Below are 24,351 nucleotides of genomic sequence, written 5' to 3'. Positions count from 1 at the left end.
TATTGGAAGTCAATGATATTTGGTATGCAGTTGTATTAGCATTGGCATATCTCATTTACATGGAGATTGTTTAGCCATGTAACTCAGTCATGGTTCATTGACTTTGAATATTTGCATAACTTGTGTAAGATGTTAAAGTATTGCTATTTTGATTTCAACATTTGCATAATCAATATTACAAAAAAAAGGCGAGACATATCTCTGTGATAACAGTTTATTTATAAGAATAATTGTTTTTTTTAGGAATATTTCAATTTGTTATAAGAAAGGAAAAGGTACAATAAGGCCTGTTTTTGCCCCCCCCCCTCTATTTTCTCATTTTTCAAATTCTGTGTGGAAAGCTACTTATTATGTTAAAATATTCCCTAATGTTTGAAGTTTGTTTAAATGAACTTAAAAAAACACTAATTTTCGCAACTGGGTGAGGAGGTTAACGTTCTGTTATTTTTTAAATTTGTGATTATTATTCATTTTAAAGGTGATTTTACAACAATTTTTATAATTTTTTAGTGCCTGCGCCAACATGACCCAGGATTTTTTTTATTCCAATGTCATTAGAATTGTTTTTGCTGTCTAAATAGTCATATTTTTTTCCGGGTCATGTACGCGCATGCTATTAAATTCTAAGAAACAATGGCCAAACAATCGTTATTTTTCCTTCTTTTGACGTTTTTAATGCCCTTTTACCCCCTAATCTCACCCATTTTTTTTTAAATTAATGGTTTTGAAGTTCATCCAAACAAACTTCAAACCTAGGGGAATATTTTAACGTGATAAGTAGCTTTCCAAATCAAAATTTAGAAAATGAGAAAATAGGGGGGCCAAAAATTGGCCTTATCATACCTTGTCTTTTGAGCGAAGAGGGAAATCTTTTAATGAGTAAATGTCTAATAAATTGTTATGATTTGGTAAAAAAAAAATGACCATGTATTAACTGTTAACACAGAGATGTGTCTGGCCTGCATGACCAAATTTTAAACTTAGATTATTGTTGAAGCAACTTTGTGCAGAAAACAGTATGACTAAGTTTGGCTCCTACTACTTTCATAGCTGGTGAGACAAAATTACACATTTTAAATCTTTCAAATCAAATTTTGATCAAGTAATTTTAAAAGTATTATTTTTCAGAATAAATAATGAAAAATTACATTTATTTTTATGGACTCTGATCAATATAGGATGTAATTGCCCACACTGAGGAATATGGAATTATACAAGGAATGAAAACATATAATATAATCCTAGACAAGAACTATTTAATTCTTATTTTATGTTGTTATTTTTTGTTGTTGCATTTAATGTAGGCTTCCATAATAATGGAAATGTTATTTGTTTTTCAGTGTAATTACCAAGCAGCGAGAGAGTATCTTAATGAAGCCTTCAATGCTGCTTTGGTAGGTTTTGTATTAGTTTGTGATTTTAATTTTTTTAAATTATGCATTTTAATGTTTTTTTAGTGTTTGAAGCATTTTAATTATTTCTTTTCAAAAACTTATTTAGTCAAATCTGCCCAAAAGTTAGTGATTCTTTTTTCTGTAAAATGAAATTCTTTGTAGTCCTTTATATTTTTAAATACATTTTTTTCAATTTCCCGATGATTATTGTTTTTCAACATTGTTATTTTTTTGCCTTTAAGTACTTGGAACAAAGATTGTTAAAAGAGGAATTTTAATTTACATCAGTAGACTCGTGTACAGTAAAAAATGTGATTTTAAGTATTTTCAGTTGACAAGTAAAAAAAACCAAGAGAATAATGGTGAACGGTTCTTTCATTACCCAATGATCTGAGACACTTGTAAAATACAATTTATTTATGTATAATGCTATTCTATTTTGTTTTTAAACTTTGACAGGCCTTTGAAGATAAAGTGCTACAGGCTAGAATCTTACATTTTCTTGGAAAACTCTCATTGGCAGAATCTCAGCATGGACAGGCATTTAATTTCTGTCAGCAAGCTCAGGTTTGTAAATAAAATTTTATAGCAGATTTCTTTCATTTATTCTGAAAATTTGTTATATTTCAGAAAACAAAATATTGGAACTGAAAACAAACAGTATATATATATATTATAGATGGATACCCTATTTTCAAATTCCTTCCCTGGGTACCATATCTGAAAAAGCCCTGAACAACATAGTTTTAATAATTTACTGTATATTGTTTTTGTAAGGTAAAATTAAGAATGGAAATGGGGAGTAGGTCAACGAGACAATGTATGGTTCATGATGAGCAAAGGATTGCATATTTTTAGCCATCAAATCTAAACATAAGTTATGTTATCAGGAATATAATAGATTAAGTATACCGAAGTACAAGATGGAAAATATTTCTGGTATTTCTTTATGATGTGCAGTGGGAAAAAGTCCATATATTGAACATTGTCTGCTTTTATTTCTACAGGCAATCCACCATGGAGATGAAATGTTTTGGTATGAGACAACTATGCTGATGGTTGATGCTACTCTACATGATTATGAAAGCAGAAATTGCAAAAGAATCGTAAGTTTACCTTATAAATAGAAAACCACCATTACTGTGATAAATCTTTGTCGTTATGAAATCTGTTTGAACCATATATTTGTAGATTTATCTTATAATGCAATTTAAACTTTTAAAAAGTTCTGAAAAAAAATATTGCATTGATATGACTAATGCAATATTCAATGGGGGCGTATGACATTTGCGCCGATTTTGAAATTTTCATTCTTTCATTTGTGACAATTTCATTTTTAGCTCACCTGGCCCAAAGTGCCAAGTGAGCTTTTCTTTTTCCATTTACCGTCAGTAGTCATTAACTTTTACAAAAATCTTCTTCTCTGAAACTGCTGGGCCAAACTTGGCCACAATCATTACTAGGGTATCTAGTTTAAAAAATGTGTCCGGTGACCCGGCCAACCAACCAAGATGGCCACCATGGCTAAAAATAGAAAATAGGAGTAAAATGTTGATTTTGGCTTATAACTCTGAAACCAAAGCATTTAGAGCAAATCTGGCAAATCTTGAATACTATTATAGATAGAGATAAACTGTAAACAGCAATAATGTTCAGCAAAGTAAGATCTACAAATAAGTCAACATGACCAAAATATTTTAATTTTACTGAAAACAATCCTTTTAATTTGCAGATTATTTTGATAGAAAAAAGTAAAATAGCAAAGAATTGAGTTTTTCATTTTTAATATATTTTTAGGCTCGTGGAGTTTTGATTCATGGCTTGAATGAGTTTATGAGAATATGTGATGAGAGACCAAACAGAAATAGTGTAACAGCTTTTATAGTTGCTATGATGGAGGCAAAGTAAGTCTTCTAGAAAATAATTAGTATTCTAAGGCAATTAATTTAATTAATATGACTAGATGTAAGATAACTATAGTCAAGATTGGTATGTCAAATGGATGTTATGTTATCAAATGTAGATAGAACTTTTTTTTATATCTGTTTGACTTTCAAAATTTTCTGTTTTAAATGTACTGGATTGTATACTGTAAATTCAGCAATTAATGCACACATTTATTATCCCCATTGTTAACCTATGAACAAAAATGCGAGTTGAATTATTTACTATTTCATGAACTGCTGCATATATACAAATAATACTATCAAAATATAAATTGTGATTTTTCATTTTTGCAAAAATTTCTAAATTAATGCAGTTTTTCAGGAAAGATTAGATGCATAAGAATAGAATATTGATAATGATAAATGTTTCAATAATGAATTAATATAATAAGATTTTATTTGAAGTATTGAATTTGTTTCATTTGTAGACTAGCAGAGATTCAGACTGACATAATATTTGAGGATGAAGAAAGAGATTTAAATGATCCGAAAGTTATGAAAGCTGTATTAACAGCATGTGAGGTAGGTTTTCCCTCAATTATAATTCTTCACTCATATAAGACCTGAACGACCTCATATATTATAAGATATTGCCTTTAAAACTAAGTGGCATCACGTTCACTAATCATGAGTTATGTCCCATTATATACATAAAAATTGCTGAATTGTTTTTGTTAGTTCTCTAACTTAAGTTCGCCTCAACTTAATTTTATAAAACTTATTAACAATGCTTATAACCACAAAACACTCATCAAGTTAAAATGGGTTACATCATTTCTACTGTTTATGAGTCATGCCCCTTTTCAATTGGAAAAAATGGCTTAATCTGTCTTTTCTGTTCTCTAACTTTAGTTTGCCTCAACCGAATATAATGAAACTTATACACAATGCTTATAACTTCAAAAACATTCTAAAATTTCTCGCTACATTGAAGATCTGTTGGTGACCTTCTGCTGTTGTTTTTTCTATGGTCGGGTTGTTGTCTCTTAGGCACATTCCCCATTTCCATTCTCAATTTTAAACTACAAGAATTCAGCATCTGTGTGTGGAAGTTGACTCATGCATATTTACAAGTGATCAGTGGCCCATAGACACATTCTCCATTTATTTTTCATTAGACTTAAAGATCAAAGATTTACTTATTTGATAGAAATAAAAAGAAGTTAGTTGAGTGCCAATGAGAAAACTCTCCATCCAAGTTATAATTTGTAAAAGTAAACCATTATAGGTCAAATTATGGCCTTCAACATGAAGCCTTAACTTTATCTGCAATATTTTTTTTATTACAGAAATTTGAGTCTGCTTCTGAGAAACTGATCATGATGAAGTTCAGGAGAGAAGTGTTACCTATAATGAAAAAGCATGCTGGAGTTCTACAGAAACTTGCTAGAAAAGCTATAGAGAAAGAAATCTGTCATACTTATTATCTACAGGTGAGAAAACCAAAACATATAAATAAATTTTGTTTTATTGCATAATTTTTTCAGACAATTGCATTATAATTAAACACTGTTTGATACAAAATAATGTATATTCAGGAATTCTGACTTTCTGTAAAAGAGCTGCCAAGAGAATTTTATAAGTTTCCATTCAAACATAGAACCTTGACCTATCTTATTTTTATCTTGATGTAAGTTTATATTTATTTATAGGGAGTTATGGTGCTGAAAGAGGCAGTCTGCATTGCTGAGGAGGCTTATCAAGATGTTCTGACACTTCTATCCTTGCAAGAGGTATGTTTGTTACAGGGTTATTAACTTTTGTTAGTCAATGAGAATTTAATTGAGATTTAAAAATGATATATTTTCTTGTAAAACTTTTCGTAAAATAACGCTTTGATCAAATGAAAATCTGTTGATATAAATTCATTTAATTCAGGCATAATTTTTAAAATTTGATGAAAGAAGTGTGAGTCATTAATAAGCCATGTATTTTTTTGAAATAATTTTCATGTTACAATTAAATTATGAGTTCACAATAAGAATTGTCACATTTAAGTGATCTAATAAATAAATAAATATATTATTGTAGGTTAGAAATTTGAGTTTACCAATACAGAGAGAGTTAGCCGACATTAAGATATGTTGTGGTGAGATGATGTTAGAAATGTTCCAGGTCCATTCTAAAGAAATGAGAAATATACAACTACAGGACATGAGGAAGGGATCAGTAATGATGGTAAGGGACGTTATCTCCCAGAAAAAATCAAATTATATAGTAAAAATTAAAAAATATTAGGACATTAGTTTTTTATCTTAGGTAAAAAAATCATTTAAACAAACATTCCTGAAAATGAATCAGATTTCTATGCCAAAACTTACTTGTAAAATTAATTCTTTACCTGTTTAATATTTTTCACTCTAATTCTATCTTAAAGTCAAATAAATTTATAATCTTTCATGTCAGATTTAAGTGTAGAGGAAATGTCCTAACTTACAAATGTTTATGACAGATTTGATATATGATATTAATATTTAAGATGGTAGAAGATTTCATCAGAACCACACCACATTATACTCATATGGAGAAAGAATGGGTTGATATGACCAAGTAAGATTTAACTAATACTGTTTTTGACACATTAAAGATAGTTGCTTGCTACAAATTTTGTTATTTAAAGACATCATATAAAATTTATTATAAATATTGCTTGTTACCTGCTTATTGTCCAGTCAAAAATTGTTATAAAAAACTTTTTTTTTCTTTTTTTTCTGATTTTCAAAAAAAAAAGTTAGTTAATTTCGTACAATTATAACTTTTTGTTTGTTTGTTTTTTATATAATTTATTCTAACATGACGTCCTTCAAACACTTTGAGTACACACCCGTGGTAAAATATGAATATATTGCCAGTGCTGTTCCGATTGTACTCCCACGTCATATGCTTTTTTATGAATGAGATACCCGACGTCATAGAACAATGACGTTAGAATGTAAGCATTTTACGGGAAAATACACGCTTGTGAATCCGAAAATCATCACAAGGAAACATACACAAATGATGCTAAAATGTGGCAAAAGCCCTTTATTGTACATCATATAAGACATATAAATAAATTATCATTCAAATTCATCCAAAACTGTCTAAATACATTATTTTAAATAGTTTAAGCATGTCACTAATGCAGTTTGCTCCGTTCTTTTACGCTAGTTTATTAGTGCGTTTATTTATGGGAACGGCAAATATTTGCCTACACCTAGAGCGCTTCGATCCAAAAGAATTGCCGTATGTGTCCTATCAGAATCGAAATAATTCATGGGGGCTTGAATATATCTAGATTTTACCACGGGTTGTCCCTTTATGCCGATATTTTACCCCTCGCTATCGCTCAGGGGTAAAATATTTGTCATAAAGGGCCAACCCGTGGTAAAATCACGATATATTCAAGCCCCCATGAATTATTTCTTAATTAATTTATGAGGGATCAGATTATACAGGCTGATTATGGCACTGAATTAAAAAAATGTTATACCATTTATTGAGAAAGCATCATTAGTCAAATTTAATTTAAAGGATAACATGATCTATTTTAAAAGTATTATAAAAAAGTGTTTATTGCAGAGTATTAGGAGAAGATGCCATTCTGAAGTTTGAAGATGCTCATAATTTAGGAATATCTGTACCTAGAATAAGAGCAAGGGTAGGTAACTCCTCTTTTTTAGGAATATCTGTACCTAGAATAAGAACAAGGGCAGGTAACTCCTCTTCGTTAGGAATATCTGTACCTAGAATCGGAACAAGTGTAGGTAACTCCTCATCATTAGGAATATCTGTACCTAGAATAAGAGCAAGGGTAGGTTACTCTTCATCATTAGGAATATCCACCTAGAATCAGAGCAAGGGTAGGTAACTCCTCATCAGAATGAATATCTGTTCCCTAGAATCAGAGCAAAGGTATATTAATTCTCATTCAGTGTTCTCCCCAGGCCGTTTTAGCACAGCGCTTTTCAGCGCTATTGCAATTCCCCGCTGTCCTATTACACTGACCGCAGCGCTATCCAACGCAACCGCGTTGCTATAATTTTTTTCCGTATTTTTCATTTTTTTTCAAATTTCCCGCTTATTTTTCACTTCGGATCATGTGATCGACTGGTTTACGATTTTTGAATGAATTATTTCCGTTGTATTAAAGTAACTCGCGGAACCAGTCTAATAAATTTTACAAAATGGCGTTTTTGGAAGGTCAAAATAAACAAAGATTTCAACATTGACATCGATTTTTTTAATTTAAAGAAAATATAGAGGCATATATGAATGAAATGTGATGAAATGAATTGACCGCATTTCCAGACGTCACTCACAAACTTGTTTTACGAACTTTGAACAAACGATGATTTTAAAAACGATCAAACACAGGGGTTTGTTACAAATTATTTGCCGGGTTTACTATCCATACGAACCCCGAAAATGATCAAGTCTTTTAAATATTAATTATCCCCTATTCGAACTTATAATTTAGTCAGAAATTCTTCCATTTGATAACAATTTGAGAGGATATGATTAGCAAAACAAACCCGAGGCTGATACGACTTGAGAAATTTTACTTTCTCGATGTCCAGCTTGGATGAGGCCATTTAAATATTATAAAACGTTTAGGTCATAAAAATGAGAAATCTTTATGCTAAAAAATGTCAATTCCTGTCAAACGTCGTAAGGTAAACAGTACACTGCTACAGTTTGTTACAAAACCAAACAGAAGCTGACAATGACTTTATTGTTGGTCCTACATGTTCTGCAACATTACCTGATGGTGCTAAGAAATCTTGGCACAGGCAGTCTGGTGTAGATCCATCATGGAAAAAGACTTCTCCTCCAGTTTTATACATGGATAGTATGAGGATTAAATATATGAATTTACAATGGAGAAAAAAAAGACTCTTCAGACTTCTATATCCAGACAATAACATTAACAAACAAAGCATCATTAAGGGATACACTGTAACTTCCATGAGCATGACAAGGACATCATAACAAGAGGAAACATCAACAGCATGATATAATAAAAACACATAACAAATCAATTACAAACAAACCGCGCGCCGCGATAAAGTTACTGAGAATTGTCGAAAATTACGCGCTTACCACAGCGCTATCCAAAAATCCTGGGGAGAACACTGTCATCATAATGTTGATGGGTAAATCTACATTTGTTGAAAGACATAGGCCCATTTCTTGGGTGTGTAAAAAAAAGTGCTAAATGGGAAATAGTGTGGTGATGTTTGAAGTAATGTAATAATTTAGTGCATAACTGGCAAACACTATTTAGTAACCATTTAAAGACTCTTGACTCCAAACATCTTTGATATTAATGTGAGATCCTATAAATCTTTTGGTCCTTTTAAGATGATGGATTTGCTATATTTTACATATACAAAAACACATGCTTTAAAAAAAATGTGGGGTATGCTGTTTTACCTCTGTCTGTCCATCCAAATTTGGTTTCAGGGTTTATATGAGTCAGCTATGGGTTTTCAGATTCATCACTCAACAACTGTTTATTTATCAAACACTTGTATCATTTTACATATGACTTCTAAGTTGACAATTTTAGTCTCAATTTTCTCAGGAACTACATTACAAGGATTTCTGAAATTTGATTTCAGGGTTTATATAAGTCAGTTATAAAGTATGATGCATTTTGTTCAACTTCCTGTTGAATGTCAAGTATTTGGGCAGGGGTATCATCAGTGAGCAGTAGCTCACAGTTTCACTTGTTCTTTATGTAGGTCTATATTACTTTTTGCCAGACCAAAAAACTTATATTGAATTTTAATAAATGTTTCTTTTTTCAGGCCTTGTGTTGTCTGGGCCAGACTATGAGAGCTTATTCTACATTCATCAGCCCAGATCCGCCAACACAGTGGTTAGTCCATGAAATGGTAAGTTTTAAAACAGCATGTTCTGTTACTGTGAAAGTACTTTTATTCGTGGACAACCAATTTTCATGGTTTTCCTGGATGACTATATCCACAAATTTAAGTGTCAAACGAAATAAAACAACCGTTGTCCAAGACAAGGCATGAAAATATCTCCATGTAGGTTTGAATTCTGATATGATCTAGAGAATATATTGAATATCGCCAAATCTGACAATTAGTAGTCATAGGGCAAAGAAACTCTGAACTACAACTGCAGGCAGGATTAAACCCTTTTAATCTTTAAAAACGTAAATTGTACAACTTTTGATCCTTTCATTCTCATAAACAAATATTTTTGATCGATGAAAGTCATATCCGTTATTGATATGCTATGATAAAGTGTTCATTTTATAACCTCATAATTCTTGTAGGTATGGGGAATAATAATTTTATGCTGGGCTTACTTTTGATAAGACTTATTTTTACAATTCAAGATACGTTAATAGCATTGTCTATATAACTGTTTTCTTTAGGTGACATGTATATGTCTACTTAACAGCGTTGATGGTCTTTAATCTGTTTATCACTCTATCTCCGGTTAATTAGTGTGATCATTATGATTTACACGTTTACACGGGTCAAAGTTTACTTAGCAATTTCCTTTTATCCAAACAATTTGTAACCTTCGTTTCTAATGACTTCAATTTTTCATTTTTTTTTTTAGAAAACTATAAAATCCACGAACATGTAAATATTGCTCAAACCACGAAAATTGATACCCACGAATTAAAATATTTCACAGTAAATGGTCTCTGAAAAAAGTTGTTTTAATATCCTAGGCGCAAAGAACTTAATACAGGACAGAGTGTTTTTGCACAATAAATATATTCTAAGAGATGTAGGGTTTTTCAAATAACTATTTTTTACAGCACAAAGGAAAGCATGAGAGGTTTCTTAGAAATGCATGAAATGTATTTATTATAACATGATATTATGGTGTACCATTTCAAATTAGAAAACACTTTTTTAATTTTGATATAGGAATAAGAAGATTTGGTATGATTTCCAATGCAATAACTGCCCACCAGGGAACAAATAATGTAGAAGTTATTTTAACTACAGGTCACACCATACAGAAAACTGTGAAAGGTCCCAAAAATTACTAGTGTAAAACCATTCAAACGGGAAAACCAACGTCTATTTATAATTTTATTGAGCTTATAACATTTATATAATTTTTAGGAACTAGAAAAGGTTGCAGATTCTGTAGAAGAGGAGGAGAAAGAAGAAAAGGCTGAGGTCGATATGGCATCTAAAAATTACATCAGATATTCTAAACAGATAAAGGATATGAAAGTAAGTACACAAAAAGAAAACAAAAGATCGTCTCTAACATAAATCAGATATAACATAGAATAAAGTTTATATAGGAGGATTAATATTTATGTCTTTGTCGAGTTTTATTTCGTCACAGATGGTCATAAATAAGAACTGTATTCAATTACTATTCATGTTAGGAAATAGAAAAAATAAAAGTTGAACAAAAATATATCAGTACATGTAACTGAATTAATTTTTATGATAACCAGATTTTAGAAGAAAAAAGGGATAAATTATATAGGAATTGGCTTTTATAAGCAAAACTTCTGCATCATAATCAGAGAGATAATCGAGAACTAATGTATGGAAGAAAAGAGAGACATAAATAAAAATAAAAAGTAAACATTAAAAGACAACAACCTTACAACACAAGTCTTTTCCTTTTTACAGGATCAGGATGAAGTGAGCAGACATTACTTGCTCCAAGCTTCAGAATGTTTGGTTCAAGCTCTAAATTTGTCATTACAGAAAGGCTTTGTGGTAAGTATCAAGGTCATAATGGTGTATTAAAGTTTGTGTATCAAGGTCATAATGAGTATTAAAGTTTGTGTATCAAAGTCATAATGGTGTATTAAAGTATGTGTATCAAGGTCATAATGGTGTATTAAAGTTTGTGTATCAAGGTCATAACGGTGTATTAAAGTTTGTGTATCAAAGTCATAATGGTGTATTAAAGTTTGTGTATCAAAGTCATGTAGTAGATAAATGGGGAAGGGACATTATCTTATATAAACCCATTATTCAACAACTTTGGAAGTTTTTTAATTTTAATATGTTTATGAGATGCAGAAGGCATTGCAATAAACAACTGATTTTTGGTATTGTTTTACATAAGAATTAATGTATTGTAGTTACTTGTATGGCCATGCTCCTCTATCATAGTTTTTTGTACTCATTATGCTTCCAGTTCATGCCTCTATTCATCTGTCAGTAATTTTTTTTGATTAAAGTTATGGTTTCAGGAAGTTGAGGTCATATCAACATGAAACATTAATACTTGTTCATAATAAATCAATATTTTTTACATGTATGCCAAATTACAGTTTTTACCTAGATTTTGATGGAAAAGGGAATTGAGATATTGCTAGCAGGGCACGGTGACCTTCGGACACATATCATTTTCATAATATAAAGAAGAAGTTACAATGAACCATTGATATTAAAAAATCTATTGTATAAGCATATTGATATCTCCGTTACAAGAATTTTTTGATACCGTAATATTTTGCTCATGCTAAAATACATAAGTAATTGCATTGTTCAGTGTAAAGTTTCTTTTCTGGTGAGTTTTAGGAGTGCAAGTATACAGTATCAAAGAGGTGTATTAAATTGCTGTTATTACTGAAGAGAAATGAACTTTATGTGTAACTTTATCCCCATCTGATGGGTTTTACTTATATTCAGGAAACTGCTGCAACCAAATAACAGTACCTGGATTTGGTAGACTTGATAATAAAATGACTAATTATCTTGACATTTATCTATTTCAGGACATTGCTGGTACCACATCCCTTGAGTTGGTGGACTGTTATGGACAATATGACCCACAATCAGCCAGTCAATTCTTAGCTCTGTTCCAAGTAAGAAAAAGAAAAAAAGGTCACACATTAAATTTGATCAATAAAAAGTTTGATATTTATGAAAGGGTTTGTTGTTGGTGAAAATTTCCTATGAATAATTTAGAGGCTATTTGCACCATTCTGCTTAACATGTTATAAAGTTAGACAGAACCATTCAAGAACTGGCATATGAAAAAAAAATCATGTTTTTTGCTTATTTTACTAATAAATGGACTTATTTTTTGGAAGTCAACCACTTTTACTCTGAAATCAGCAATAACAGGAAAGTGTCATGGTTCTATGGTGTTATAATCCATACTGTTTATTACAGAGTTGCTCAGCTTCCCAGACATTGAAGACCTTACTCAGTAAAGCCCAGGTTGATCCAAGAACATCTAAGTTAGCTGCTTTACTTCACCAGAGAGAACATCTAATAGATGGTGATCTGACAGCCAATCTATCATGTGGCTCTCTGATGTCAACAGTACAGAAGTCACTAGATGAGAACTGGCAGGTATGTATCATGGGGGAAAAGACCAAAATTGAAATGGAATATTTTGGAAATTGTATAAAAAAACCAAAAAGACTAGATTCTATTCTTATGAATGAAAAGAGATTTGGGTAAAATGACAATAACAGCAAATCAAGGACAATCTTACAATAAAAATAAACAAGAAAACTACAGATCTACATACAATCTTCTTCTTGTGAGATTATTAGGATTCTGTCAATGATGAACAAGGCTAAAAAAAATCTTAAGATTTATTGAACCAAACACTTTTAAGACATAAATCATTAAATTGACTTCAGGAACTAAAATTTGAAGCATTTTTATAGAATAAAGTATGCAGTTTCTTTAATTGGAAAAAAAGAAGACTAAGAAACTTCTGTAAATTTTGAAAGAAAGCAAGATATTAGTAAGTCTGAACTTCAAATAAACCATGAAACAAATACAGTTAATTATTAAATAATGCACTGTTTTAAAAGATGCAATAGAGATTTTTTAATCAAATTTATGTGTTCACTTTCAGGCATGGAAGAGATTGGTAATTCAACCCAATCATTTAGATATACTAAAAGAATTTCCAGCCAACTTTAATTTCATTATACTTCAACACAGTCCAGATAGGTAAGATACATTTACTGTTAACTAACTCATTGAACAACTAACATGAATAAAGAAAAATAACTAGAATATAAATTGTCATGAGGTTGTCAGACGAGGATCTTCTCTTGTATTGCTATAATTCACCAGCAAAATAAGACAATAACAAAAAATAATTTCTGTCAAAATAATTTGTTTACAGTATCTTTTAGGGAGCTAGAGTTATCTTGTTTACAGTATCTTTTAGAGAGCTAGAGTTATCTTGTTTACAGTATCTTTTAGGGAGCTAGAGTTATCTTGTTTACAGTATCTTTTAGGAAGCTAGAGTTATCTTGTTTACAGTATCTTTTAGGGAGCTAGAGTTATCTTGTTTACAGTATCTTTTAGGGAGCTAGAGTTATCTTGTTTACAGTATCTTTTAGAGAGCTAGAGTTATCTTGTTTACAGTATCTTTTAGGAAGCTAGAGTTATCTTGTTTACAGTATCTTTTAGGGAGCTAGAGTTATCTTGTTTACAGGATCTTTTAGGGAGCTAAAGTTATCTTGTTTACAGTATCTTTTAGGGAGCTAGAGTTATCTTGTCTACAGTATCTTTTAGGGAGCTAGAGTTATCTTGTTTACAGTATCTTTTAGGGAGCTAGAGTTATCTTGAATTGCAGTGAGGTGTGTTTACAGTATCTTTTAGGGAGCTAGAGTTATCTTGAATTGCAGTGAGGTGTGTCTACAGTATCTTTTAAGGAGCTAGAGTTATCTTGAATTGCAGTGAGGTGTGTCTACAGTATCTTTTAGGGAGCTAGAGTTATCTTGAATTGCAGTGAGGTGTGTTTACAGTATCTTTTAGGGAGCTAGAGTTATCTTGTTTACAGTGTCTTTTAGGGAGCTAGAGTTATCTTGAATTGCAGTGAGGTGTGTTTACAGTATCTTTTAGGGAGCTAGAGTTATCTTGAATTGCAGTGAGGTGTGTTTACAGTATCTTTTAGGGAGCTAGAGTTATCTTGTTTACAGTGTCTTTTAGGGAGCTAGAGTTATCTTGAATTGCAGTGAGGTGTGTTTACAGTATCTTTTAGGGAGCTAGAGTTATCTTGAATTGCAGTGAGGTGTGTCTACAGTATCTTTTAAGGAGCTAGAGTTATCTTGAATTGCAGTGAGGTGTGTCTACAGTATCTTTTAGGGAGCTAGAGTTATCTTGAATTGCAGTGAGGTGTGTTTACAGTATCTTTTAGGGAGCTAGAGTTATCTTGTTTACAGTGTCTTTTAGGGAGCTAGAGTTATCTTGAATTGCAGTGAGGTGTGTTTACAGTATCTTTTAGGGAGCTAGAGTTATCTTGAATTGCAGTGAGGTGTGTTTACAGTATCTTTTAGGGAGCTAGAGTTATCTTGTTTACAGTGTCTTTTAGGGAGCTAGAGTTATCTTGAATTGCAGTGAGGTGTGTTTACAGTATCTTTTAGGGAGCTAGAGTTATCTTGAATTGCAGTGAGGTGTGTTTACAGTATCTTTTAGGGAGCTAGAGTTATCTTGAATTGCAGTGAGGTGTGTTTACAGTATCTTTAAGGGAGCTAGAGTTATCTTGTTTACAGTATCTTTTAGGGAGCTAGAGTTATCTTGTTTACAGTATCTTTTAGGGAGCTAGAGTTATCTTGTTTACAGTATCTTTTAGGGAGCTAGAGTTATCTTGTTTACAGTATCTTTTAGGGAGCTAGAGTTATCTTGTTTACAGTATCAGGGAGCTTGAATTGCAGTGAGGTGTGACATTTTGCTTGGTGTTGAAGGCCTTTCTGTGCTTTTGATGAAGAACATCAATAAAATGCATCCCTTCTTAATAAATCTTAATTAATGCTCTACCTTTTCAAAAGCATAAGTTTGAAAAGACAACTTCAAATTAAAATATATGCAGAAAAATAGATTTTGGTTGTTATCATTTTTTGTTTTGCATTTCAGGTCCTATTTGTATGGTGCTTTATTGGATAAACCAAAGGCTCAGCCAGCTGGTGGTAAAAATCCAAAGGCTCAAACAACTCCAGGTTAGTTGTAAGGTGTTAAAAAAGGGGGAAACTTAATGGTGATCTAAAGTCATAAGGCACAAACAACCTCTAATTTAATATTAATACTCTGCGTATCATTGTAAAGAAAATTGCTTCAAAGATATTTTTTCACATTTGAATTCTAGGATTTGTTATTGTATTATTGTTTTCTTTACAGTTCCAAGTAGATCTAAAGTATATGGTGTAGAAACAAGTCCTCAGCTGTTAGATGAACTGCTTACAAAGTTTGCTGATCACAAACAGAGTGTACAACAACTTCTGCTGAAACAAGAATATCAGAGAGCTCAGGCCATGATGAGACAGAAAATGTTAGAAAACTTGGATGAGAGCTTAAAGAAAAGTACAAGGGTATAATCACATACATATTAGTTAAACAGAAAATTTACAAAACTTGGATGCAAGCCTAAAGAAAAGTACAAGGGTAAAATTACATGCTAACTTGCAATCAGTTAAACAGCAAAAAAATTTTTTAAAAATTATGTTTAGGTCATTGGATTTTCTCTATTTGACATGTTTTTTGTTTTACTCCTGTCATGAATTAAAAATCAATAACAGTTTATCTTATTCAAACAACAGGACAGCAAAACATTTTTTTTCTTTTTTATTCAGGAACCTATTTATGATGAAGATGATGCTGAAGAAGAAGCAAGGTTACAGGAAGAATTCAAGGAATTACTGAATGACATGGAGGCTTATCTTAAACCAATCACAGCACAGCTTACAGGCACTCTTAGGTAAGGTTTAAGTATATAAATAACAGCACAGTTAAATAGAGAGGGTAAAGGAATACAATATATAGCCACTAATAAATAAGGTGGAACTAAACAAACTCAACCAACCATGGATACTGAGGTTAAATTAACAAGGTCACAGTTAGATTGAAGCAACAAAAACAAAACAATACTTTTTTTGACATACTGGTAAGTTTATGCTGGGGCCTTTTATTGCATACTATACATTAGTATGACAGACAGGCCTACATTTGGCTCTATGTCCCCTTGACAGACAGGCCTACATTTGGCTCTATGTCCCCTTAGTTTGGTATGTTGTTTTTCGTTATTAAATAAGAAGGTCAACTTCAATGTTTACAATTTTCACATTTTTCCATTATCAAGTTGTCATCATTGTCTGTTGGAAAAATGTTTTTGATGTGGATAGGTTCTGATAACTGGTGAACCATTCAACTTATTCTTTTCATATTTTGATATGATGTTTCTCATGTCATGTTTGTTTTCCAAAATTTACACCTTTGCTGTTCTGGACTTTTGGCCATTGCTGTAACAATTGTATAGTAAACAAAATGCTGCTTGTGATTTTGACAGCCTTTTGTTTTGCTTTTTGATAGTATGTAGCTTCAAGTTACAGTGAAATTAAACAACTCATACCCAAAGAAAATGAATAAATCAAAAAGGACAATTTATCTAGAAACTCTTCTTAAGAATTTAAGAAGTCTTTGTAGAAAATTTTATCATCATTAAGTCACTCTTTATAAAGCTAAGTTTAGAAAAAAAAATGAAATAAAGCCTTAGAGGTGGTCTATGATTGGAAAATAGACAACTTTCCACCAAATTACATCAACGTTAGCAACTTCTATGTTGATTATCCATATTTTATTCTATATTTAATATTTATTTATTATTTCCATCTCAGACAGATGATGAGTGCCAGTACTGTTCGTCGGCAAGTCCTTTAGAATAGTTTTTGTTGGATTCAGGGACATAATGTTTTCAATATTCCTTTTATATGCACAAATTATTTACAAATCACATTCAAAGATTGATTTTTGTGTTAAAATCTCAAGAATGATTGCTCACATGGTTGAAGGGTCATTTGCAACATTTGATTGTTATGTGTTTTAGTTTAACTTTGATTTGCACATTTTTTTATCCTTTAATGAGTTTATATTCCTGCCTGTGATGTTGCTATAAAGCTCCTAGCTACCTACTGTTTATAACAATGAAATAATTGGATATTTTCAGCCCTGAAGCATTGACTCCTGCCAGCAACCCTAACCAGAAAGCATCCCTAGAGCCTCCACCCAGTAGCGAGTGTGTAATATTGCTGGCTGACCCAATGCTGATGCAAATGCCACTAGAGGCACTGCAGTTTCTGCAGTTAGATAACATTATTTCTATTTCACGAGATTTCTCATTACAAATGTTCAACCACAGAGGTTTCAAAGAGGAAGGTGCACAAGGTAATTTATACTGAAAATAAATGACTGATTTAACATTCAGTGTCTTACAAAGTAGAAAATGCATATATACAGCAACTACATTCAAAACATATTAGGTACCTGCGGAAATTATATTTAAGTCAGGACAATGACAGTTGTTATCCATTCATTTGATGTGTTTGTTTGAGCTTTTGATATGCCATTTGTTTTGGGACTTTCTGTTTAGAGTTTTCCTCAGTGTTCGATATTTTTGTAATTTTACTTTTTAAACCTCTGCTTAGGAGGGTTGTATCAAACCTTCACTCAGTTGAAATTCAAACTCAAAATTCTTAATTGCTTCTATTTGTGGTTCCTTTATCACAAAACTACTTTCTGTTGGTACCTTACATGTTTTAATGAAAGATATCTGAAATATATCCATGCAATGATTTTGAAGTAAAAGCAACATATATCAAATATATGCATGTGGTAAATAATGAAATACAAAGATTATGGATTAAACTTGAGCAGTACTATGTTAATGTAGTTGTTACCAAAACAAAACGCAACTTGATTTTTTCAAGTGAAATAAAATGAATACTGATATAAAAATCAGCTGTTCTCATCTACTTTTGTCTACTGATTGTTTGAAGAAAAAAAGGTGACACAAATTTGTTGAAAAGTTTAACCTTTACGTTACTTTAGGATACCGTATATATACATGCTCTTTTAATTAGTGAAAAATTACCATTACACAAAAATTTCCATATTTACAATAAGTTTTCACAGCATATGGATTATTCTAATTAACAAAAATGTCCATGTAGACACTTAATTCACAAATAACATCTCACTTTGATATGGGAAATTTTGAAAGCATGTCACACACTAACTTACACATACACATAAAAGTATCATTAATGGAAATACACAAAGCTCGTTAAATATGGTGTGTTATTTTGAGTTATTATCATTTACTATAAATGCATTTATTCAAACACAGTTGTAAACTACCACTATTTACTTCTTAGAATAGCAATTTGGCAATTATTCGAAAGTTTGTGTTTTATTATTTTTTTATGAAATATGATTCAAATGAATCAATAAATTACGTTTAACGAAATACAAAAAGCGAGAATAAACAAATTATCATAGAACGGGGAGTGGGTTAATACAGTCAGCAAATAAATTTGTGAAAAAAACCCACACATTGACCATATTTGATAAAGATATTTTTGTTAACAGGAAATGAGGGTAGGTTGCAATTTTCCACTCTAACATAGTTTTCTTTAGTCACTAAAACTCCAGTTTTATTGTAGGGTGTTTACCCTTTTGATTCCAGAATTTATAGAATTAGTTTTTACTCTGTATTTTTAGTGTTTGTTAGTTTTCTCAATTTGTTTTTTTATTTTTCAACTAACAGGTTATTAAAATATATTCAAATTGAATTAATGTATTGAATTCTATATTTTATGCATCATTTTCATCAAACATTTAATTTTTCACATTGTAAGTATATATATCAACAAAGAAAGGTTGATCCAATGTATGCAGTCAGATACTGTCTAACATAAACAATCATGTCCCTTAATTAGAATATAGTTATTATGGTAATGGTACAACCTTGTTTTTAACTAAAAATTGTGATTGTTTGATAATGATCAGCTAATGCATTGAGTTGAAGAGTTCACAATCCCTGTAAGGTCCAGCTAGTGAATTCAAATAACAGTCATAACTAACTTGCTGTACTATAACTAAAACAGGGTCAAGCTCCAGGGCCAGTCAGATGAAAACTAATCGTCCAAGTATGTGTGCAACCAAAACATTTTTCTTCCTATTTTTTATGAAGTTTTTTTTTTATTCTTAGGTCTATTCTATTAAAATGAATGTGGTAAGGTAGGAAGGGATGTTTAGTATTTGGACATTGGTAATTAGTCACCATCCAATCATCTTTGGTATTTTTTGATGATTGCAAAATAACTTAAAGAATGTAATGATCGTGATGGGTGGGGGATTGGTTGGACTTTGAATTCCCTACCTACTGTCCCAACCCTCATTTTAATGGACTAGCCTTTTACAAGATGCATGAGTTTTATATATTAATATATTTTTTTATAATAATATTTTTTTTAAGAAAACAAACTTAATGAAATTACTACTTAGACAAACAAAATGAATATCTTGTAATGAAATGCAATTTTAAATAAAAAGGATAAAAGCAAATACAAGTTGTTGAATAGATCAATGTAAGTATGGAGAAAAAGAAAAAAACTAATTAAAAGAAGTATGGAAAATATAAGGTTCCAAAGAAGAATGACAATTAAAAGTGTAGCAAATTTAATAGTTCTGAAGGTAATACCATCAGTTTTAAAATACAGAACTTGGTTTACTACAACAACATGGAAAAGTGTCAGTGATGGGCAGAGGTATGCCAAAACCGCTGAATAAACAGGCATCATTCATAAAACAACAATCCAGGAGTTCTGTCATGAGTGGACGAGTGTCAATTCTACAAAAACAACCATCGACAAAGTCTGTTTTAAATGGGAGAATGTCAATTCTACAAAAACAATCATCTACAAGATCTGTTTTAGGGCAAATGTTAAGGCGTTAGTATGAATGCACAAAAAACGGATTGTTGTATCTCTGATGTTTGACATTGTTTAAGTTCGTCAAAATATTGTGTGCAAAATGTACAGTCTGTCCAATTTTTCCATGTAAAATATAATTTCAGCCTGTTTTGTTATGTAAAAGTTTCATATTTGACCTTAACTTTAACAATTTTACAATAAAAAAAAAGTGAAAAATGACTTGTATAATAAAAACTTTTGTTCTGATTGTCTTTTTTTGTCATCAGCCAGAACACACCGTTAGCAATAACACCCTGTTAGCAAACATATTTGATTAATTTCAGTGTTATTGTTAAAATTTGTTACAGAGAAAGGTCAAATATCATAGATTCCAAATATTTTGTTAAAATTATTTTTTGATACTTGTTTGAATTTTTATTTGACTACTTTTACTTCCTTATATGTTATTCATTGGGTTTATCTGTCTATGATTACAGTCACAATTCTTTTCTGTTCTGTTCTGTTTTGTTCTTACGGCTATTTCCAAAATTTGTTCGGCTTTTTGTAATGTTACACACACTTTTCTTCTAGTATAAGTGTATTTCCCCCCTCGTTAAAGTCAAGGTTAAAATGGGAATACAACTGGTATCTTTGGTATCAGATGCAGGATGAGAAAAATGCAGCTCAATCAATCAAAGGCTGCTCTCATTCAGATTACTTTCTGATTAGTCCTTCTTCAGTGTTTAAAAGGTTCATTTTTTTCTGATTCATCCTTGAAATAATCTTCTATACTCTGTAATCCCTCCTTTCCTTTGAAGGGACATAAAAAAAGGTTGAAGGTCGCTCAATTCTTATGAATAGAAACTCAACTAGAATACATCAATGCTTTTTTGCAAATTTGTAAGTTGCAAAACAACCTCTTGTCAGTAATTTAAAAAATAGTTTTGATAAGAAAAATTAGTATAAACTTTTCTTAAACAGTGGCCTTGTTATTATTTTTCTTTTACACTTGCTGTTGATATTTAAATTCTTATTTTCTCTTTTTCTCCCTTTTCTTTAGAATTTAAATCTTCATGTGTCAAGCGTCCAGCAATCAATCAATCAATCATGTGTCTACAGAACAGCAATCCCCCAAAACAAAATCTTGTTTTATTTTATTATATTGTTATTGATAATGAATATATGTTTTACAGGAGCCTATATATATTGTTATTCTGGATTGAAAAATCAATACATATGCTTTAAAACATAAGTACATACTTTACAAATTGAATGTGTACATTATTTATTGCACATTGAAATAATTACACTGACCACAATTGTTCCCTGCATGCTGTTTATGTCATTGATATTGCTACACAATCATTATAGGTATCATATTTCTCATCCATAAATAGAATGGAATTTGTTTTAGCTTTCAGATCAATTTTTCTTATATTTTTGGGCATTAAAAAAAAATATATGTCAGGTCTTTTTTGTGTAAAATTTATTTATAAAGATTTTTAAGAAATGAATTTAATGATTTGTCGTCAAGTGTTTAAATCTTAATAGAAAAAAAAAGTTGACAACTTCATATTTAAAAAATAACCTGTAATTTCACTCCCCTAGGTGTTGGCAATGACATGATTGCATTTAAACAAAATTCAGAAAAACTAATCTTGAAGTAATGAGAAATATTTCACTATTTCAGAGGACTCAGCAGGGGGTGATAAGAAGAAACCCAAATCTTCAAAGACTGCTGAGAATCCACTATCTAGGATTCCTGGTATGAGAGATGCCAGTAAGAGAACGGCCAAAATTGTAAGTTCTAAAAGGATTTTACTGTTTTTATTGGAATCATTTAAAAGTTTTGTTGGTTTTTCTATACATACAGGTAAAAGAGGAAAGAAAGATAACAAAGGGACATTCAAACACATACATCAAAAATAAACTTACAACGCCATGACTAAGAAAGAAAAATACAAACAGACAAATAATAGTACACAAGACACAACACAGAAAACTAAAGTCTAACTAACACTTACCTCACTAAAAACTGCTATATAACCAAGTGTTTACTGTTTTTTGTATATTTACAAACTATCTTAATTTTAATTGACTTCTAATGCATAACAATTATCTGTAATTAAAGTAAAAACAAATCTGCAGAAAAAAAATCAAGGTCAGAACTTAGTACTCCAATTAGCTGTATGTTTGTTTATATTCAACATTTTTCTGTTTTTCTGTTTCAGATTCCTCTTAGTAGAGATGTACCAAGTTGGTGTCATGCAGTTGATACTCATAATTTTAGATGTATCCTTTTATATCACACATTTAATACTTATATGTACGTTTTTGCATGGCCAATAATAGCTGACAGTCAAGGTTGGTTACAGATATTTGCACTTGAGGCCAATATTGAAAACTGCACTCGAAAAGACCCATATCACACCTTTGAATTTGACTTTTTTATTGTTTTGTTTGGTTTGTAAAAAATGAAAAGTCTGTTCAACAATGCAAGTAGTTCTGTAAAAAATATAACTATCACAAATGTAAAAATTTGAATAATTTAAGTGTGATTCAGGTTTTGCTTTCTATATGGACCAGGCCATTGTTATTTTGATAGTTTGAAATAAACCTTAACTGACGATAAGATTTTGTTGATACACATTTAGATAGTGCTGAAACAGGTATGTTTATTTTAAACTTAAACTGTTATGGTATTATATTTTTAATTTTGAAAGTTATTTTGATATTTTTTTGTGACAAGTTTGATAAGTATTCATTATATTGTGAAAGAAAAAAACTTAAAAACTTCCTAAAATAACATTCATTTGGTGGATAGATTCATAAGTGATAGCAACTGGTCCTCAAACCCATAAAATAGTATGTCCAAATCTACCCACTATTGACCTACTGTTGAATGATAAATAGTAGAACTAAAAGTGTATAAAGTACCAGCATTAATATATGGTGCTACAGTTACTAATTTTAAATCTTGGTAAAGCTTCACGTAAAAGATATATCTTTAAAATTTTCTTAAAATTTACACACAATTAATGAATTTCTGTTGTAAATGATATTCCGTCAAAACATTTTTTAAAACGGGAATATTAAATTTTATAACTTTATTTCCAACAGAGGAAAATAAACCAGTTGAAGTATTCCAAACAGTGTTAGAAGAATATGATCAACAATTTACAGCTAGATGGCTTGGTGTTATGGGTGATGATCATGCCCCAAGGTAAGATATCTGAAAGGTAGAGTAAGTAAAGGGGGACAATTACCAGCTTCAATGCTTGGTGTTTATTTGAAAGATCTTGCCCCTAGTTATCTCGCTTGACAAGAGTCAAAAAGCCAGACAGGTCTGCTGTTTCCGGCGGTGTCATCAATGTATTAGTTTGTGATTAGGTATACTTCATGGTGAACCACTAGTGATAAGTCAAAGATATTTGGTATGCAGTTGTATAAGTATTTGCACAACTCATTACCATGGAGATTATTTGGCCCCACCCCCTCAGATATGGTCTATTGACTTTGAAACTTTGCTTAGTTTTCATGTATAAGTTTGTGATTAGGTCAGTTTATGGAGTTAACCACTAGTGGTTAGTTAATGATAATTGGTATGCAGTTGTGTAAGCATTGGCATATCTCATTTCCATGGAAATTATTTGGCCCCACCCCATCAGTCATGGTCTATTAACTTTGAAACTTTTGCTCAGTTTTCATGTATTAGTTTGTGATTAGGTCAGTTTATTGGGAACCATTAGTGATAAGTAAATGATATTTGGTATGCAGTTGTATAATCATTGGCATATCTCATTTCCATGGAGATTATTTGGCCCAGCCCCCTCAGTCATGGTCAATTTACTGTGAAACTTATGCTTAAGTTTTATTATTAGTTTGTGGTAAGATTTGTTTATGGGGAACCACTAGTGGTAGGTCAATGATATTTGGAATGCAGTTTATTATCATTGGCACATCTCATTTCCATGGAGATTATTTGACCAAGACCCTCATTTATGGTTTATTGACTTTGAAATTTTGCTTAGTTTACATGTATTAGTTTGTGTTTATGTTTGTTTAAAGAGAACTATACTTATGATAAGTCAATGGTATTTGGTAAGCAGTTGTATAAGCATTGGCACATCTCATTTCCATGGAGATTGTTTAGTCATGTACCTTCAGTCATGGTTCACTGACTTTGAATATTTGCAAAACTTACATGTTATAGTGTTGATATTTTAATTTCAACATTTGCATTATCGTAATTATAAAAAAGCCAGACATACCTCTGTGTTAACAGTTAATTTTATGTTATTTGAAATGTGGCTTAGGCAGGTGAGATAGCTATGCTGGTCTG

At 31.1% G+C, this 24,351-nt stretch overlaps 1 protein-coding gene across 4 annotated transcripts in view; it reads left to right on the top strand.

Annotated features, from left to right (window-relative positions):
- Nucleotides 1-24,351, top strand: part of LOC143071630 (cilia- and flagella-associated protein 46-like) — a 79,162-nt gene that overhangs the window by 49,844 nt on the left and 4,967 nt on the right. For all 4 annotated transcript variants that reach the window (XM_076246046.1, XM_076246045.1, XM_076246044.1 and 1 more), the window contains 24 exons: nt 1,341-1,394; nt 1,854-1,961; nt 2,402-2,500; nt 3,192-3,298; nt 3,769-3,862; nt 4,630-4,773; nt 4,993-5,073; nt 5,372-5,518; nt 5,820-5,890; nt 6,902-6,980; nt 9,133-9,219; nt 10,441-10,554; nt 10,969-11,058; nt 12,069-12,158; nt 12,469-12,651; nt 13,169-13,266; nt 15,181-15,263; nt 15,442-15,632; nt 15,894-16,018; nt 17,264-17,481; nt 21,700-21,809; nt 22,241-22,301; nt 22,643-22,678; nt 23,130-23,232. In XM_076246046.1, coding sequence (XP_076102161.1) covers nt 1,341-1,394; nt 1,854-1,961; nt 2,402-2,500; nt 3,192-3,298; nt 3,769-3,862; nt 4,630-4,773; nt 4,993-5,073; nt 5,372-5,518; nt 5,820-5,890; nt 6,902-6,980; nt 9,133-9,219; nt 10,441-10,554; nt 10,969-11,058; nt 12,069-12,158; nt 12,469-12,651; nt 13,169-13,266; nt 15,181-15,263; nt 15,442-15,632; nt 15,894-16,018; nt 17,264-17,481; nt 21,700-21,809; nt 22,241-22,301; nt 22,643-22,678; nt 23,130-23,232 — 2,573 coding nt within the window. The remainder of the gene's footprint in view (nt 1-1,340; nt 1,395-1,853; nt 1,962-2,401; nt 2,501-3,191; nt 3,299-3,768; nt 3,863-4,629; nt 4,774-4,992; nt 5,074-5,371; nt 5,519-5,819; nt 5,891-6,901; nt 6,981-9,132; nt 9,220-10,440; nt 10,555-10,968; nt 11,059-12,068; nt 12,159-12,468; nt 12,652-13,168; nt 13,267-15,180; nt 15,264-15,441; nt 15,633-15,893; nt 16,019-17,263; nt 17,482-21,699; nt 21,810-22,240; nt 22,302-22,642; nt 22,679-23,129; nt 23,233-24,351) is intronic.

This window comes from Mytilus galloprovincialis, chromosome 4, assembly GCF_965363235.1.
Source record: "Mytilus galloprovincialis chromosome 4, xbMytGall1.hap1.1, whole genome shotgun sequence".
NCBI classification, from domain to species: Eukaryota; Metazoa; Mollusca; class Bivalvia; order Mytilida; family Mytilidae; genus Mytilus; species Mytilus galloprovincialis.
This window is presented reverse-complemented; position numbering and strand designations above follow the sequence as displayed.